At 42.0% G+C, this 20,478-nt stretch overlaps 1 protein-coding gene across 1 annotated transcript in view; it reads right to left on the minus strand.

The window, feature by feature from the left end:
• Positions 1-20,478, minus strand: part of TKT (transketolase) — a 172,504-nt gene that overhangs the window by 51,867 nt on the left and 100,159 nt on the right. The window contains exon 10 of the mRNA XM_069643620.1: positions 11,355-11,485. Coding sequence (XP_069499721.1) covers positions 11,355-11,485 — 131 coding nt within the window. The remainder of the gene's footprint in view (positions 1-11,354; positions 11,486-20,478) is intronic.

Consider the following 20,478-nt stretch of genomic DNA (forward strand, 5'->3'; position numbering starts at 1 on the left):
ACAGGTAGGAAAATGGTGTTACCACAACACCTACTATACAGAACACATGAGCAAACTCTAGTGAGTGCATCCACAGTTCATGAATATATTGATGAGCTGAGGAGGCATTTGCAACATGCATTTGCTTTTGTGCAGAGAAATCTGGAAAGAGCTGCTGACAGTGCAAAGTCATATTATGATAAAAAGACATCAGCAAAGGAATACAGTGTAGGGGATCAGGTGTACAAGTTTCATTTTGGAAAAAGTAAACAGAAAAATTCTAAATTTCTAGCAGCCTGGCAGGGGCCATTTCGGATTATAGATAAGATCTCTCCTGTAGTGTATAAATTTTTGAAAAATGAAGGTGAAACAGCAATAGAGCAGTTTGTCCATGTAAATCAAATCAAACCATGCCATCCCAGACATGAGATCAGGCAGCTTGAGCATGTAGAGACAGATAAAGTCCCTTGAACAAAAAAGGAGAAAATAAGTGGGTGTAGTCAGGAGGCAGTGACAAAGAAGTTAAAAAAAAAAGTTGATTGTTATGATGGCACATAAACACTGTAATATATGTAAAAATATATAATATAAATAAATAAATAAATAAATAAATGCACATATAATGGAAGCTCATGGTTGGTGTGCAGAGAGAAAGTGTGTTAAATATTGAATATCTGTTTGTTTTCTTTTAACTTGTGTTTAATTTCAGAAAAAAAAAAAAATGAAATATTTTTACCAAGCATGTTTTATTTTTGGCAAAAGGATGAAGTTAGTATTACGCTATGTACTTAATTTGTTTATTTTCTATTTTGATTTAGCCAATTAACATTATTTGGTCGGAGGTTCTGGGATCAGAGCCCACGGGAGAGACGATGGAGTCCTGGAACCCACGAGGACGGATTCCGGGAAAGCCCCAAAGAGGGGTGAAGACCAAGGCTGCAAAGCGATCAGCATTGAAGATGATACCGATGATCTGGTTGATGATGATGATATTTGGAGGGATCTTCAAGAATTCAGAAGCACAGGTTGTCATTGAACCTGGACCAGCCTCTGGTATCGCGGTGGAAGAGGCTCCAGGATTCATCATGAGTGATAGAAGGATGATTTTCCAAAATATATACATACCGTTAAATCCTGAGATTTTGATTGAAAAACACTTGAACAATACCGGAATTAAGATTGAACAGACTAAAGAGTGGCTAGTAATAAGAAAAGAGGACGCTAAGCAGTCAATAAGAGATATATTAATGCAATTGGAAAAAACATTTGTGAATTCAGCAGACATTAAGAAGAAGAGAGGAAAGAGAGGTGCGGTGATGCTCGCGATATCAATGGTAATGTCTATAATTGGAGCAATAATAGGTACCACAATATCAACAGCCAATTCTATTTCGGTAGGAACACTGAGTACTAAAGCACAACAACTGAGTATTGACCTAGAAATAATACAAAAAACATTAGATGGAATTAGAGGGGGACTGGATGAACAAGTGAGATTCATAAATGAAACTGCAATCATTCTAAATGAACAAGCGGATGTGATGCAACGGGCGACTAAAATAATACTTAAGCATGACAGAACTTTAAATGAAATATTGAACATAATGAGTCCTGTTGATAGACTATTAACGAATTATATGAGAGAAGTTCAAACTGCAGTTTCACAATTGATTCAAGGACATATTCCCTTGTATTTTGTTTCGCAGGATATCATTCGTCAAATGATAGAAAGATTGACCAGGAGGGAAATTGACCTTATACAGGTAAAAATTGCATTCGAAATGGGGAATGCAATGCCGTTATATGTGGACTTGGAAAGACTAGAGATCGGATTTTTGCTATGCATCCCATTTGTAGCCCCTGAACTTATTTATCAAACGAAGTGGGTACACAACGTGGGATTTTGGCAAGAGGACAAATTCATTAAGATTAAGACTCCAGAAGTGGTGGCATTTCAGTCATGGGAACCTGAAGTTTATTTAATACCAAACCTGGAAACATGTGTAACATTTAAAGAACAAAATTATATGTGTCCAGGTAAACCGTTTGTTCCTGATGCCACAGATGCTATTTGTGGTTTGAAATCTGACCCAAGTATATCAGAGGGATGTGAAGTGATTATTAGTAATATGGGGAGTGAAGAAATGGCACAGGCTAAGATGGTCAGAGGTAAATGGTTGGTCAGCACCTGTTTAAAGAACATGACGGTAGTACATTTAAACCATGGAACATACGTGGTTAGACAGGTAAAATATAATGTTTTTTATTTACAGGTTCCAAAGGATGCAATTGTGTCAATTGGGGGATTAACATTGTTTCATGTAACAAATGATGTTTGGGAAAGCCAAGTGGAAAATATCGATTTTTTTCAAAGGGATACTTTTCCAATAGATCCAGATGTGGAATATTTATTGAATCACAAAGAAAGACATGTTATGAAAATGAATTTGCGAAAAAACAATATTACAATTAGTAATCTGGGCATAATAGAAGTGGAAAGATTTAATTGGGGAACATGGGGGGAACGCTCAATAGTGGGTTTGGCTATCCTGGTGCTAATCATGGGTGGATGGTTGATTGTGCTATCAGTAAAAATGAAAATGTTACTGATTTTACTGACTACGTCAGGAAGAGAAAGATATCCCAATACACATGCATTTTAAAAGAAAAAGAAAGAACAAGTTGTTTTTAGGAATTGGCTTGGATTATAGCCAAGTTCTAAAAACAAAAGGAGGGTATATGTAAGGATATTTGGCATGTTACAGCACAGAGTACAGCACTACTGCACAAGTAGCACATTTTTTTTGCAGCACCACCACAAGGGTGCGGTGCATTGCTATATGGGTTACCAGATTAACAAGGAAAGACAGACTATTCAGTCAAAAACGATTTTAACATATAAGATGCAAATCTATTTTTACAGTTAAAAGCACACGTGCTCATTTAAAAATGCACAATATTTTCACCTGAAATGCCTATGGTGCGAGAGACACATTTGAAAATTAACAGCTAACCTATTAACCATTAACCTGACTAATAAAACCTTATTTAACATAACCCACTAATAAAATGTGTTCTCCACTGCAGAATTAGGCATACTCTGAAAGCCATTTAAATGTGTGTGCAGATTTTTTTTTTCTTCTCTTCTTTGTCTGCTTCTCCGTGTTTTTGTGCACAGTAACTGCAGGAAGAAGGAAGTCAGATTTGCAACAATTGCAAATGTATAAGCGAAGCTATTGTTGAGAGTAGGAGGATGAGAGATGATGGATTTCATTGGGACACGTCATACAGAGGGCTGAGATGAAAGTTTTAGTGGGCAGTATCGGGGAAAAAGACAGGCAGACATTTTTCTGCACTACTGGGGAGAAGACTTGGCTGTGGGACTCCTGACTGAATGCAGATCCCTGCGTCCTGCTACAGTCAAGATTTGGCAGTCGAGATTGGGGAGAGCTGAAAGAAGGACCTTTCCACTGGCTGAGGCGTTCCTATCTGCAAAAGCTGAGAATTCCAGGCAATGACCCCGGTTTGAGAAGGCAAGCGTTCCTTTTTGCTGGAGTTAATCCAAGGGAGCCACATTCACAAAGAGAACAGCCAAAGAGAACAACTAAAAAGATAAGGTAATGAGAAGTGTGGGAGCTGAGTGTGTACGGTAATATGCAGTCTGTAGGATTCCTGTGCATGCCTTAATCAAATGCTAATGTTGCAATTTGAGTTCTGTTCTCCGCCACTCTCTTTGCAGTGTGTCATAGACAATGCTTTTACTGTACCATTTTATTTATTTCTGTAAAGAATGAGATCGTGTTTAAATGCAACTTTTATAATACAGAAAAATATTTGAAAACAGACGGGTGGTGTATTGACTATTTACCATTACAATGCCGATGATGTGGGGAGATTTTTAAACAGTGCAATGGTCATTTTAAGATAGATGTGTGCATGTCAGAATCAGTATGAATAATTGTGAGTGACTGTAGCATAGCTTGTTGGAGGTACATGAGCCAACGGGAAGAGAGACTCTCTGAACATAGCTCCCTACCGTATATAAGGTAGTGGAAATTACCACAAGACTACCATATATAGCTCTCTGTCGTAAATAAGTCAGTGAGTTCGCCCATGGTGGCACACCAACACTATCACTGAAAATGTGGTATTCCTAAAATGTAGGTCTGAGGTCTCTCTAGTGATCACACGAAAAATCTAAGCAAAGATAAGGGATTCTGGACATTGGGGCCACAAATAAAACAAGGGAATTATGCTCACCAAAATACCACCAACCACGTATACCAAATATGCAGGTCTGGGTGCTGAAATAATGCATGTCCATTGTATTATTGTTGCACATGGCCAAATCTGAATACAAAGAGTGATTATTGCTAAGTTATTTTTCTGCGGTAATAAAATACCGTCAGGCCCCAAATCTCCACAAAATACCCTACAGGCGGTATAACCATAGGTCGAATTACCAGCAGCAGTAATACCGCTGGACCAAGTGCCGGTAGCAGTAAGACAGTTTGGTGGTATTTGCAGATTTACCGATGACATACCACCTAACTTATGAGGCCCAATTTGATTAGAGCATGTATAGTAGTGTGAAGAGGTTATATAGAGTAGTATTACTCAATTCAGTCATTTCTTTTTGTTTTGGCATAGAGCCAAATCAGACTGTCTAGTACAGGCATATAAAGGGTCTATGAAGGGTGGTGGTCTAGGGTATCTATAATCATAGCAGTCATGCCTAGAAGGCAAGTGCTGGAAAAAATGGGAACTCTGCTGATATCCAGGTTGTCCCATCATTAAAGAGAGTAATACTATCTTGAGGCGGCGCCGAGGCGAGTCAGCTATGGAATTTTTTTTAAAAATACATGTCAGTAGGTTCTACATTGTGAGGGCAGTGAGGTGTTTGAGATCCCACACCCACAGTGTTTGAGGCGGTAGACAGTGACATAATCGTTCCCCACAACGTTATTCACAAAAACAAAGACGAACAGATTCAGGAATTTAATAATAGAGGCATATAATGTCGTTCTACATTCTGTTTAATAAAGAATATCGTGGCCAAGAGGTGGTGGGGGAGGAGTAGGAGAGGGGCTTTAGGGAGCTCTCTTGTGGCAGGCTTCAGTGCTCTTAAATAGCACTTCAAGACTTGCTTCAAGCTGAAGTGGCGTGATTCTTATCTCGCCTGTGTAAGCAGAGTTACATATTTCCACATAGCTTTCAGATTCACTGCTTGGATAATCACTGTATGACATTTCTCTGTTCCTTTCACTTAAGGGATACAGAAATGAGCTAATACGTGATTTCCCGACTTCCGGCACATCAATGATTTGCGATAATGTTTTAAGAGCAGTATTTTTTAATGTGCCATTATTGTTGCCAGTGCACAATAGTTAAGCACTGTTTATTTTTTTTAATGACATTTCTACAACACCATGTCAATAAAAGCGTTAATATCACATACAACCGTTTGATGCTCCTGTGAGAGTGTATGAGATCTTATTCTTACTTGCTTGCTAATTGTAATGTCCATCACAATGAGGACTGCTATTGCTGTGATGAAAAGGCTTCTGGAGTTCAATGGTGTAAGACCAGCTCTGGAAATTGATAGGCAGAAATCTCTCTTGCTCATTCCAAACTCCTTTCATAGCAAGATGTTCCATGCAACCGTTCCATCCTCTGGCGTCACCTCCGGTTCATTGTATCCAAAAGCATGCCATTGCTGAGGTTTGATGCATCTCTCACCAACCAACTTCCTCTTTCATATGCCCTATATTACGGATTGTGCTTTCCCCGTCCTGCTTTGGTCCCATTGACCTGTATCCACTGATTGTCCAGCTGTTCTTGCAGAATTCTCATTCTCAGTCCACCCTACAGTATCGAGCAAGTACAAGATGAAATGCCGCCAGGAATGTCTTCCAAGCACCTCACTGCTGTCGTCCTCAGAGACAGAAAGGGAAAGTTATGCATTTGGATGGTCTAATCTTGCAAGCTAAAATGGTAATTGCTACTCCCAGAAACAGGATGACGTTATTGCGGATTAAGCAAGTTGGGCAAAAAGGCTCAAGACATAAACATGGATGGAGATGTTAAGTGCCTGAGAGGCCTGCTACATGAACTGTGATCATAGCATATAACCAACCAAAAACAGTAGGGGTAGATGTCAATCCATAGCCATCTTCCTAGACACACCTTCCTACACCTCACCGGCAGCAAATCCGAGCTCTAAAGGTAAGACAGTATATTGGAAATACTGGCTCCCTACTTAGCCAGATCCATATTGTAATGCTTTACATGAATGAGCATATGAAAGCTGCTGTCTAGGAGACCAAACTGATGATGAAATACATTTGAAAGACCAGTCATGCCAACTTAAAATATGACCATCGTGTATGTCTGTTTTCTTCCATGTTTGTTGAGAGAAAGGAGGAGAAGAGAGGCGAGAACTCCACTACAAGAATCGTCTTGCCCACAAAGCATAGGAGTAAAAAACGTGCTCTCTTGTTAAGGAAGACATGCATTACTTACCATAATAGCATTTCTGAGGATTGTATCTGCTTAGATTCACATGCTGTGCATATAGTCCGACATCTAGTGGTAACCAAAGAGTATTGCATTTTGTCTTTCGAGGATTGAAAGGGGACGTCTGTAATGCTCTCATCTGTTTCAGACCTTCAATATGCTTCTTAGATACCAATCTGTTGTACAGGAAATTTGACGGATTGAGGTGGAAAAGTCTAATGTGTGTCCTGATTTCTGAATCTCCCATCTCTCTGTGGAAATCCTTTCCTGTCTCTGAGCATGACAGCAGTGAACAATTTAAGAGACAATCTTAGTCTCCTCTCATCTTGTATTCACCCACATACACAGGCTATTCTTCCTCCCTCTGGGGTGAGGAAGGTGGGATGGGATAAATAGCAGTCAAGTTTCTTTCTACTAAGGTGCTTTGGTCTATGTGCTCCGCTTGATGCAGGTCTGGTATCTCCAAGGAGTGTCTCTTTCAATGCGGATGGTGAGGTGGTGCATTGCTGCTTTATCTATGTAGATAGAAGGCGTCAGGAGGTTGGCAAGAAGAAAAAGGATTCAGAGAATAGGGAAGTATTCTCCCTCAAAGGCTTTGGATCAGGCATGGCTGCAGACACAGTCCGACCAATGAAGCCATCCTAAATGGGATGCAAGTTTTGCTTCCATCAGATAGATTGTTTTTACAATGTAGAGTTGCAAGTTAATTTCTTGTGAAAGGTTTCAGCTACCGCATTTTCAAGCAACGAAATAGGAACTTACTAGGCTTATAAAAAATTGGGAAGATAAAAAGGAGCAGCAGTGGCATCTGCAGTCAACAAAAAAAAGCAACAATTCACACCGACTCCAGGCAGAACAGGGCAAACAAGCTCCACGTAGAGACGTTGCTCAAATGATAAGCAGCGCACCAGTGTTTACAAATCTGAAGGGGATTGCAGTTTTTCTTTTAAACAAAGCAGATTCAGAGAGAGTGGAGAGAAGCTAGCATGCACAGAACACTACTCCAGAATGAGAGACGATTGTTAAATCATCCCAAGAGAATGGTGGAAAGGGGCGGGATGTTAGAGTAAGTTAGAAAAAGACCCTTAAATTCAAATGTGTTGGTAAATACAATCACAGAATAGAAAAGCATGCTAGAGGTGGAATCATGTATAGCGCAGAATTCATAACCAGATTGTCAGGTAAAATAAGCCATACTCGCTGGAGTCCCTGCCACTGGTACCTGGTCTGTTTTCTGTTATGAAGCAGTGACTCTGCCCCTCTGCTCCCTGCACTACCTTGCAAGTTTACTAACGTTTGCTACCTCAGTGTGTTCTGGCTAATGCTGTTTTCTTTCGGCACCAGGTAAGAACCAACCATGGTGATCTACAGGCTGATCACGAGATCCTGGACACAATTTATCCAGAAACTACGTTTGGAATGGTAGGTAGGGTAGATTCCCCCCGCCCCAAATGGGTGCCATTTTGCAGTCTGAAGCTCTTCTTGCAGTCATTCATCCAGCTCATTGTCAGCATCCTGTGATCCTGCAGCTGCTGCTTTCTCTGTCAAAAGAGGACTGGCTTCCTGTTTATATCTTTTTCATGCTGAAGTACTTCCGGTTTACTTTGGGAATTTAAGTGATTTGCTTAGGGCATCCAGAGCAATGGGTTGACAGAGGTAAGGGTTCTTGTAATTCTCTTTTCCCTTTTGGATTCTGTGTTCCCTGTTAGCCATTTGCCACATGTTGTCACATGACAGGCCTCATACAAAGCACACAACCAACATTTAAATCCAACTCCACCACAGCACTCTGCTAAAACAACTCATTGCATACACCTGCATTTTTCTCAACTGCCAATCTGCAACTGCTCACAGACATGGAATCAATGAACTCATTAGCACACACTCTCCAGATATACTCTTCCTTATAAAAGCATGGCTTAAGGCCCACACCACACCTATTGTCCCTGATATGCTTCCCACACACTAGCACATCCACAGAGAACTCTCACACAAACAACGTGATGGCATTGCCATTATATATAAAGAGTCACTCACATGTAGCAGCCCCACATACCCCCGATACACATCCTTTGAAGTACTCTCTCACTTGTTCCCATCCATAACATCCACATACCACATTTCTCCACCTCACTTACCGCCCCTCAACAAACAATCTCCCCACATCCCACCAACTGGATTGTCTTCACAAATGATAACCTCAGCATCAATATCTACCTTAATGACTTCAACTCTGGTAGTTGCCATCCAGACAGCGATAACATACTAAAGAGTATCCACACTCCACTCACCTCCTATGACCTCACAACACTCATCACCTACCCCACACGCAGCTGGCAACGTCATGGACCTTTTGATTTCAAGCACAAATCATGTCTCTGTCAAAAATGTAATCAGACCACTTTGCTATCCTCTTCATGCTCACTCTAACATACACAATCACCCCACCTGCCACACAGCCTTAGCAGGACTCATACCACCGCCTTCTTCCCCACACGCACATCCCTTGACTCTCAACAATTGCAACACCATCATCACACAGGCACTCGACAAAATGTCCCCCTTCAAATCACTAAAACCCTGCAACCACCACCATAAACCATGGTTCAATTAGCCTCCCCTCTCTATCATGCAGGAAGGCAGATGCCTAGAAAGAGCCCGGCAAAGAAACCATGCCCCGTCACCAGAGCACCTCTCAAACACTGCTACAACAAATATAAAACATCCATATGCAATTCCATAGCCACCAATTGCCTCCGAGAACCGCTATTCCCCAACAGTCATGCACAGAAACTATTCGAAATTGTCAAATTGCTTTTCAAAACCACCATCCACACCCCCATCTCCTTCAGTATGCAATTCCCTCATGGACTACTTCAACTCCAAAATAGATAACATCAGGCAGGCCCTCTCTTCTGCTATCCCATTCCCAGTCCCTGCTCCCAAATATTCCAACACATGGGAAACCTTCCACCCTATTGACACAGACACCCTCATCACCCTCATGCCAACACAAAACCTGCACACTTCCTGGATGATGCATGCCCACCTCAAGCCACATCCAATTACATCACCACCTCACTCCTCACTGGCTCAACATCATCAACTCCTGTCTCTCACATGGTACTATCCCCTCTGCACTCAAATTGGACAAATCTCACCCCTCCTCAAAAAACCATCTTGTAGCCTCATACTCCCCATAAATTACCACCCCATCACTATCCTGCCATACCTTGCCAGAATCATGGGGCACTTTGTCACTACCCAACTGCACCAACATATCACCACAAACAACCTACTCAACCCCTTCCTATCTGGTTTTCAACCTGGACACAGCACTGTGACCATTACACTTCACATTCTCGATGACCTCCATAGCATCGCAAAGGACACACAGCACTACTCATACTTCTCTATTTCTCTGCAGCCTTCGACACCATCGACCACACCATTCTACACAACATCTATCCCACAGGATGAAACTCTTAGGCACGATCCTCGACTGTCTCACCTCCTTCATTCCTTACTGACAGGACACACTTTGTCCCCATGCCCCCTTTTCGATCCAACCCCACACTGGTCAAGTATGGGGTCCCACAAGACTACTCCCTAGCTCCAATCCTCCTTGACCTATATCTTGAATTCCTTGGACAGACCCTTAGGAAATACAATGTTCCTTTCCACCAATTCACAAACACCACACAAATAAACTTCAAAATCTCATAATACCACTCTCTCCACCATCGCCACATGGATGGCTACCCACTTCCTCAAGCTCAACCCTCCCAAAATGAACAACCTCATAGCTGCTCCCCACCCCCAGACACAAACCGAAACTCACCCTCTGAATCAAAGAACCCACCACAGACAACCTACGCATATCTCTTTGCACACCTGTCAAATTCTTTGGCTTTACCATCAACCCCCCCACCTTTCCTTTACAAACCACATACCTGCTGCCGCCATTGTCACCAAAACAACTACTCCAAAGTTCAGACACAGCCTTCCTCCTTATGACTTCCACATCACAGCCAAGCACTAGTTCTCGCTAAGCTGTACTATGGCAATACTCTCCTCACTGGACTCCCCAGCAGCAGCCTTGCCCCCCTGTTAGCCATAAACAACCCTGCAGGCAGACTCATTCTCCACCTACTCAAACATTCACATATCTGCACAGCTCCCACCGAGCTACACTGGCTCCCCGTACACTCTTATTTTCAAAGCCATCCACCACAAAATCCCATTTTACCTTCATGACAAACTCTAACTCCCCACCCACACAAACACTAAACAAGCAAGCCAGCATCTCCTACACATTCCACTCTACACATTAACATGCACAAAAAAAAACAAGAATTTACCCATTGTGCATAAGGCGCATGGATCACGCTACCTCTTCACATCCACACTGCACCCTCCATCACCACTTTCAGAAAGAGCCTCCAAACATCCCTATACCCTCACGCATAATCCTGCTCCTCCATCTACCCACTTGTCTATCCTAATTGTTCTATCCTATCTTGAAAGCATTGTGTAATTTCTATTTCACCTCTCACCTTTTCAAACTTTGCATGTTGTAAGGCACTCCGAGAACCTGTGGTCTGGGACCCAAACAAAAATTCTAATAAATACAAAAATAAATAAATGATATATGAGCCAACCAAAATTGGAAAGTTGGTACAGCCTGATATTTTAATGCAAACACACTGCAAAGAATGAATAAGCTAGGGGGTCAGATAAGGAAATTGATACAGGAAATCAGGGTGAGATGAATGCTGGTCCCTTCCAACAGTGGGGAAATGGGAGGTTTGCCATTTATTTAATTAAACCAAGTGTTGTATTTTTTTAAAGAGCCATACCTTAGTATTTGCAGCCAATTCTATAGCTTTCTCAGTTGAGACGCCATCACTTGGGTAAAAGATAGTAGCTGTGGGTATTGCTCTAAACATAGCAAGATCCTCCAATGCCATCTGGGAAGGGCCATCTTCACCTAGAAAAACAAAAACAACTATAACTAACCAAAAACTTTAAGCACAGCAGAGTCTGATTGCATGGATTGAGGGTGACCATGCGATTCACAGAAATACTTCCTGCCCGGCTGAAGTCCACCAATCTCATCTCCCTTAAAAAAACAGTTCATTATAAATATCATACCAAACACAATGAAAAACTACAAATGCACACTTGCACAATGGAGTAATTGTACATTTTGCACCAAAGCACTAACAGCCAACAGAAGGTAGCATGCACACAACTTCATTGGAAAAAGGTGTTCAGTTAATAGCTGCAGAAACCTGTAAATCATTACTCCTATATTTGAGCAATATTGACCTGTGCACTGCACATATTGTCCAGATTCATTCATTCATTTCATGCATGTTTCATGCTGCAGCAAATTACAATCATTCAGCTTGGTACCATCTTGTCATCAACTTGACGAGTGGCTGGAGGTTAGGATTCAGAAATATGAGGAGCAAACCTAAAGGTGTTTGTTTGCTGACCTAGAGGCTCTTAAGGCATATATGTATCATTTGCTCGTGTTTGTCAGAGATTTCTGCTATCCTGTGACTAGCAATGATGATCTGGGGCAGATGCAGGAAAGTGCCAAACCCTTATCCCCCTCCCGCGAGCCCTTGACAAGGACAAGCCAAAATAAACTTAGCACACTCGCCATTTTCAGCACATTTACAGCAATCCCTCTTTGAGGACCACCTGTGGATTGGTCTGTATCATTATCCAGAGAGAAAGTCAATATGCTGCTCACTTGCATGCCATACCTCCAGCTCCACACTCACTATGGGATAAGTGTTTTAGGTTACTTGGGATTGTTCAAATAATGTGATATAGGAAAACTGCTTAAATTGTCATTAATATTAATAAACACCTCCTACACCCTTCACAAACCACTTCTCCTGCGTCAACATCTTTATGCGTGTGATAAGGCATGCAAAACGGCATGTGTAGTGAAAATGTTGCCTGGTTTCATTGTGTAACTCTGTGTTCAAAAGAGAAGGGGCCATCATCTGAAGATGAAATAGAAAGGAGTATAACAATGACAAATTCTAGACTCTTCATGAAACCATCAATATCTATAAATGAGCAATATTCAAGGAAACAAGTCAATACTTTGAAGGAAGCACTCGATATCAATTATGTTTATTTTGGGGGGAAGTGTAGTGGCTCTTGGTATAATCTGCCTGTAAGCCATGTCAACACAGGAGCCCACCACCTCCTCGCAATTACAAGATGCAATGGAATAGAGGACACATCATTAATGCTCTTTCATGTTGTACAGTACCTATGAGCCACTTCCAGTGCTCAGGGTCCTGAAGGCTTGCCAAAAAGGCAAGGCTTTTATCTCCACATCCTTTGAGATTCAAGTTAACATCTAACAAGAAACTGTAGTCTCTTAGTCTCACTTTACAAATAATCACTCATAGATCTCAACCCCATGGAGTGGATTGCAACTTATAAGGCAATTACTAATTGAGCAATTTGGGGGTCGTTACAAGCATGCCGGTCCGCAGACAAGGTGCCATACTCTGTGTCTGCCGGTAGGGGTTGTGAAATATTAGCAGGCCTGACCTGCCGGTAGTTCAGGCCCCTGCTGGCAGTGAAATCACTGAATCACCTGCATCGTTAACAGTGGGCGGTGCCAGTGAGTCAGTGGTTCCCATCGGACTCCATGGGAATGGGAACTTACTGTTACTCCACAGCCGTAATATCCCGATAATAACATCAATTTGCCTTTATTTGGGCTGGGAGCATAGATCAGGCATGGAGTACAATATTTTTAAAGAATATATCAACATAAGAGTACCTTTTTGTTATCCCATGACAATAGCATTCAAAGGTAGTCGTCTCTTAGGTTAATCTTAACACGGATAATGCCAACACATTGAAATGTGGCCTGTTGGATTATCAGTTGCAATAGCTTTAATGGGTATACAGCTCAAGTTCAACTGATCATTGGAATAAAAGGAAAACGACTCATTTCTCTTTTAAGTGCTACATTATTATTAAGGTCACTTATCTCGTATTGACATCTTATTAAAGTCGTCTACTCAAACGCCTATGGCTGAAGCAATAAAGTCACAATTCTGGCACACACAACGTGGAACCTCCTTCTCCATTTCCTTGCATCACTAGCTTTTGGCATTCACAAGCATACAGTTGAGACCTTTCTGTTGAGTTCACTGGCTTCTGTGAGCTATCTGGTTTCAGGGTCAGAATATATTCCAGGACATGCAATTTACTCTGTTCTACATCATTTTGAATTGTCCACTGCATATGAATGAGCTCAAACAATGGTGCAAAGACGTTCTTACTATAAACCCGACCAGTTGGGATTCAGGGAAGGAGATGTGTTGTTTAGGTACTGATGACATCTGTATTCCTTGTCCTTAAGAGTAAAACATCTGTTTAGGGTTCAGAACAATGCTTGCATGAAATACGTGGTCATATTTAGTAAGAACAAATCTATACCAGCTCAAGTTGATGCTGTAACAAATTAGGTGTATTTATAGAGGACATGATCACTCCAGTGATGCATCTCGGCGCTGATAACACATGGCACTCATTTCATACATCACCGAGGGATGAAGGGCTGAGTGGGCCTGATGAAATTCAACCTCTGACCATGGGCCTCATTACAACCCAGGCGTTAAGGGTTTAACGGCGCCGTCGGGGCTGTTAACCCTTAACGCCTGATTACCATTTTAACGCCTGCTTTTAGCAGCCGTTAAAATGCAAGGCGCTAACCCGCCTTGGTGCTAATTACGGCACCGTAATTTATGGTGCCGTAATTAGCGCCTTCCCCACTCCCATTATGCCCTATGGGGCAAAAATGGGAATGGGGAAGGGCAAATGGGGAATGGGGATTTACCGCCCCACTCACCTTGGAATGGGGCGGTAAATCCGCCATCCACCATGGTGTAAACAGAGTTTACACCATGGTGGTAAAGTAGGGAACTTACCGCCTGGGTTGTAATGAGGCCCCATGAGTCCAAACACAGATCCTGGTTTGGAGGTGTTACTACACTGAGCAACAGACCTGACCAGTAATACCTGCCACAGCTGGAAACCGAATACCTTTCTATAATATCTGCACAAAAGCAAGTTCAAACTAGAGAACATCATTGAATAAAAGCTATCAGATGGCAGTTTGATTAGGAATTTAGTTGACAAATACTGCAAATACTTTGGTCCTAAAAATCACTAGTGAGAATGGGTTCCTCAAAGGTAATAAAGCATGGCATGAAGAAAGCGGTAATCTTGAATATCAAAGAGTATATTCTGAAAGAATAATTTCTACCTAACTTGCCCATGACAGTATAAAAATGTACTTGAGTGGGTTTATTTTTCAAAAAGCAGTTGCAATCCATGTAGATACAGATGTTTCAGTATTAAGATCCAATGCATTCTTAGAAGTCCATTTTTTATCAGGCAGATGTTTGACCTGTCTAGGTCAAAGAGTGCTTTAGAGTGCCTGGCCCATATAAGGTCAAATTGATTAATCTCTTGCACAATGATGTGTTCCTGGTTTGTTAAACTTAGGGAATGTCACCCTTCTGATTTAAAAACACATCACTAGATCTTAGTTTTTTATCTAACATTAACCCTCTGATGTTGTTAACCTTTGTTGGGTAAAGTCCAGGAAACTGTGGTTTGTGTTCAGCTAACTTGGTTGGTGCTTAAGAGCAGCGTGGGACAAGACAAGTTGTACTCCTGGTGGGAACGCTGCACTCTAGTTAAAAAATAGTCCTTTCTTTTCCAGATCACTTTCAGCAAGTACAAATCTGTCAAGGAAAGTTTGTTTTAAGAAGATAATGCTGTTCTCTTCATAGTTAGTTTAGGTATTTAGTCAGTTAGGGTAGTTTGTAAATCTAAGACTGTTTCCTTCTGCCTTTTCTGATTGTAGTTTGGTAAGCTTTGGGAAGCCGTTGCACGCACACGCGCAGTTCCTCATTTAAATAACTGTACGCTTGCTGAACGCTCGTTTCGTTCTTTGCAGTCAACGTTTGGCAAGCTTTCTCCATGTGGGAGTTTAGGCGCTCCGTAACTGTGAGGTGAATTGTAAAAAGGAGTTAAGTTACAGCGCATGCGCGGCTGGCATTTAAGGATTAATAAAGCTGCTGCGCGCATGCTCAATGAGAATGTGCCTCCTATTTGAAAACACAGCACGGCAGCCTTAGAAAGGTTCCGTGTCTTAAGTGTGGCCCACGCGCATGCCCAAAGAGAGTAGTGTCTCTAATGTGTAATGCTGCGCAAAACAAGAAACTTCTGAAGCAGTCCAGGGCAGTAGTAGTGTATTCTCTTAGACATTGGATACTGTGCATGTGCAAAGGGATACTCTAAAATGCACTGCTGATCACAGTGCACTCATTCAAAATCTGGAGAAATTATTGAAAACATACAAATACTGTTTTGAACCATACAGATTGAGCAAATACATAGCTTTCAAGACTGCATTATTGCAAGTCTGCATTATTTTTTATGAGAAAAAACCCATTCCAGTCTACAAATTTGAACTTCTAAATAAACACTACTTCCTCTTGGAGTTGGTGCAAGTTTAACATGAAAAGGGAATCCAGACATAGTTTCTTCTTACCAGTTGAATGAGAAGTAAGGTGTAGTAGAGAGGGGTTAATCATCTTGCCTTCCAGCTATCCAGGGAGGCTCAACAGGTACTAGAAATCCTACGGGAATCTAGTGGGGTAGTTCTGAGAGGTTGGACATAATACTTCTTATGTTTTTCATCCTCTGCAGGTGCACAGTCAATCGGAGAGTGAAAAATGTGTTTCTTTTTTATTTTATCCACTTCCCCTTTCCCTCTGGGATGTTGAGACTTTTGCTGTCAACACTCAGTAGTTGACTAAACACCTTGGAGGGTCTGTGGGGCTCAGCAGCTCCTGCTGACAAAGATTGTCAGGACCAGACAATTTTGTTGTCACGTTTACATCTCATGGGTCACGGTTTAGTTATCTCACGTTTTGGCTGCCTGCATGTGGCAGCTAGGGTGTTGGTTGGGGGACATAGAATCTGAACACATGATCCTTGTCATGAAACAGTTACGCTGGTTACCGTTAAGGGTCAGAAACCACTTAATAATCTCTTTAATTGCAAATAAGACATTTTTTTCCAGAAAACCTAGTTATTTGTACTCTAAGTCTATTATTTGCAGAGAGGCCTAGTGTTGGAAGCGATGGGAGGCTTTTTGCTGGGAAGTCCTAATCTACGGTCCTTTCCAGATGCAGCCATATATTCTCCCCTGTCACACTCTCGCACTGCTCAGACTTGTTGGAGATTCAGAATCCTTTGTGGCCAATATCTGGTTATGGACTCAAATATTTCAGTCATTTGTAATTGTTTGTTGTTGTTTTCCACTTGCTCAACCTATTTGTGGCTCTATTTTATGCTTTTGGTCGTCTGTTGTCTCTGTTCCTATGTAGTCACTTTGTGGAAACTTTGGTGTGCGGTACGGTCCTTAAAAAAACTTTGAAGAAAGTAAAAGAAACAAAGAAATAGATGAAATCTGAAGCAAGGTGGATGTTGCTCGTAATAGGACAGTTATTGATTACTCTTTAGCCAATAACATTCTAATTTTAAGCCAGAGGAAGGTAAGCCATTTTGGTACTAATAAGTGTTGGGGGTGGCTTCACTGTTCTGCATGGACATAGACAAAACCAAATCTGCAGCATGAGGAGAGAATGAGTGTATACTTAAGTATCATGAGGAGCAAATGAGTGAACTAGATAAATACTTAAGTATCATGAGAAACAAATGAGTGTAACAGAGGCACACAATAAAAAAAAAACTGTCCACTGTTTCTGAAATTACGAGGGTCAAGCAGATATGCTTAGTTCAATGTTAATTTGAAGCGCTCAGTAATCAAGGTTATTTAAATACATGCTCTGCCACGATGCACACACTCATGCTCTATTTTAAAGTGCACAGACATGCTACTATGCCTGTTTCATTCATGCATATCCCCTATATAGTAAAAGTAATTTTACTACAGCCTTTTTAGAAGAGCCATACAAGGCACATGCATGATAACCAAATCTACCTGTGGCACAAACGAAACATCTTCGTCTTAAAACAGGAACCATCTAAGTGGTTATGAAAAAAAAGACAAAAATAGCTTAAGGACGAGAAAATAAACAGTGAAGATGAAGAGGCAAAGTGCAAGTGAAAAAAATGAAAACGTGGACATGCGAGTATATGACAAGGGGAATGTATCTGAGCCCCTTTAACATGGGTGCTTTGAAGTGGATGCAATTGGTCATTCAGTATTTAGGACATACGCAATATAAATACCAAACGTACTAATGATAGCAGGTTTTGTTTTTAAGGATTTAAACATACAAGTTGAAAGGAAATGTGTAGTTAATTAAAAGCACTGCTCTTTCGTACTAAGGCATAGCAAAGTTTTTGGCTACCTAATTTCGCTTTGTCAGGGTGAAAGATGCTGTGAGTTGGCAGAGCCATGTGTTGAGTTATTTTGCATTACGGTGCTGAGTGCCAACCGAGAAGCCTGCAACCAGAGCCCTGAAATGAGGAAATCATGTTTTGAAGAAGGCTGTACATGCCTAGGTCCGAGTACCATAAAAGGGTGTAGGCAGGTTGATATGCTTTGGCTTGAGTTCTTACTTTGCATCAGCAGCAATGCTACCTACAAGTTCTCCAATGCCCGAAGAAGAGCGATAGTCTTCCAGGTATAACATTTCCCTAGTGGACAGATTAGTGTTAAATGCATTATGCCCTGATCATTTAAAATTATGTTGTAAAGCAATTTTACCGCTTTGTATCAGTTTTTACATTGGGCCTAACAACTTTTGAATTTTGGAAACAATGTCAAACTTTACAAAAACGTTTTATATTCAAAGATGCATGTCCGGAAAAATACTCATTTTGTGAGAGCAATTGCCCATTCTGTCCCTTTCTGAAGATTTTGTTTTAGCCTCTAAATGTGGTGTATGAAGACCCATAAACCATTACCCTGAAATAATCTAGGCCCTTTCTGTCTCTTAGAGCAGACTCGTCTTCTTGCATGAGCGTCTGAATTGAGCACAGTGGTGCACCTCCGCGACCGCATTCACTCCTGATCTACGCTCTATTGGATTGTGAATATTTGTCAACTGTGGTGGTAAAAGGCCTAGGAATCCAGGGATGTCTGTCTGTCTGCATCAAAATAAGATGGATGAATGCACTGTTGGTTTCACCGCATTGAATGGGGAAATGCGAGGAGCACTTGTTCTGGTGTGCGCCATGTTCCTTGAGGAAAACCCTACACCATGCACCCCCTTATTTAGGCACCTGGATGTGACAATAACTAATGAACCAACACAAATTTCAGACAAGTACAAAGACCCACGCACACACTCGCACAAAAGGATTATCCAATAACTTGCCCTATCCTGAGCTCCATGTAAGGAAAGTGTCATGCAGAAAATGGAATCATCTCCTGCTGCAAAAGGCAGTCAATTGTGTGAGTCATTCATGCTCATCAGCAGGGATGAATGACAGTACCTTTTGGCAAGGCATGAATAAATTAGCAACCTAATCAGGGATCTGTTATCCCAAACAAATGCCCTTCAAAATACCTTTTTGTGCATTGATGGCCAGTGTATAATCGGAATTGCTTGGTATTCCCTCCCATTATGCACAGGCCACCACGTATGCACAGCATCAAATTTAAGGAGCCCTGAGCATGAAATACTAATCGTCCACTATCTGCAGAGAGCTGGGCACACTGCCCCAGATGAAGGCTTGCATTGTCAATGCCCCTATCCCTGGCTCCACTTTATGAATGGAGCCATGAATGTGCATTGGTAGCTCTTTCCTTGTCCTGGTGCACATCAGCTTCTCCCCTGGTCAGGCCAATTTCTCTAATCTTCCAGGTGGCTCCCAGAGTCATGGGGTTCAAAGCAGCCAGGTGTATCAATTCAAGACCCAGAGTCTACAGCCTCCAGCATGCACCACCCTCCCAATACAGCAGGAATGGCTAGTGGTCTCCAGGGAACAACCCTCTCCAGAGACTAACAAGGTGGTCTACAAAACCTGGCCTGGATATGAATAAGAGAATGGTTGCCTTGTTGAAAATAAAATGTCCACCCCGTTCCCAGAGTCGAATGGGGGACCCCATGCCTTCCAAAGGGTCCCAAGACTTGCTACAGAGAAGCTGTGGAGCAGCGGCAGTGCAGCGGAGCCAGCAGGGAGCAGAGCAGCAGTGGGAGGCACTTCATATGGACGTTGCCCTATCTGATACCGGAGGGGAACAGAGAGCAAACAGCAGTGGAGACCGCAACACCAGCTGAATAGATACATGTGCTAAAAGGTGGGCAGGGCTACGGGGCCTTATGAAGACTTCCAAGAGGAATTCCAGCTGGAAGGGGAGCGGCTAGGAGTTTGGGGTAGACAAAGGAGAGATTGGCCATCGGAAACTAATCTCCCAATTGGAGATTGCAGAACTTTCTAGATTGCAAAAGAGGGAGCTATAAAACCCGCGAGTGTCAGTCTTCACATGAGGTTGGAGGAGGTGCACAAGGACCAGGAGACCAGAGAGGAGAGTGCAGCAGGTGGAGGAGGAGTTGGAGGTGAGTACTGCCATGTTTGAATAGAGTGAAGGTTAGATGTTGAGATTGAGAAAGTGGTACCAATTGTGTTGTTGTGTGTGAGTGAGTGGCAGTGAGAAAGACTGAGAGGAAGAGGAACATTAGGAGGGGGAGGAGAGGGGAAATACAAGGAGTGAGAGAGGAAGGAAGATCAGGAGGGAAGAGGGGAACAGAGCAAGGAGTGAAAGAGTAAGATTAGAAGGGAGGTGGAGCATAAAGATAGGAGGCGTGAGAGGCAGAGTAAGAAGAGTAAGATCAGGAGGGAGGTGGAGCATAAAGATAGGAGGCGTGAGAGGCAGAGTAAGAAGAGTAAGATCAGGAGGGAGGTGGAGCATAAAGATAGGAGGCGTGAGAGGCAGAGTAAGAA

The sequence above is a fragment of the Ambystoma mexicanum genome, chromosome 2p (assembly GCF_040938575.1).
Source record: "Ambystoma mexicanum isolate Mex_15411 chromosome 2p, UKY_AmexF1_1, whole genome shotgun sequence".
Taxonomy (NCBI): Eukaryota; Metazoa; Chordata; class Amphibia; order Caudata; family Ambystomatidae; genus Ambystoma; species Ambystoma mexicanum.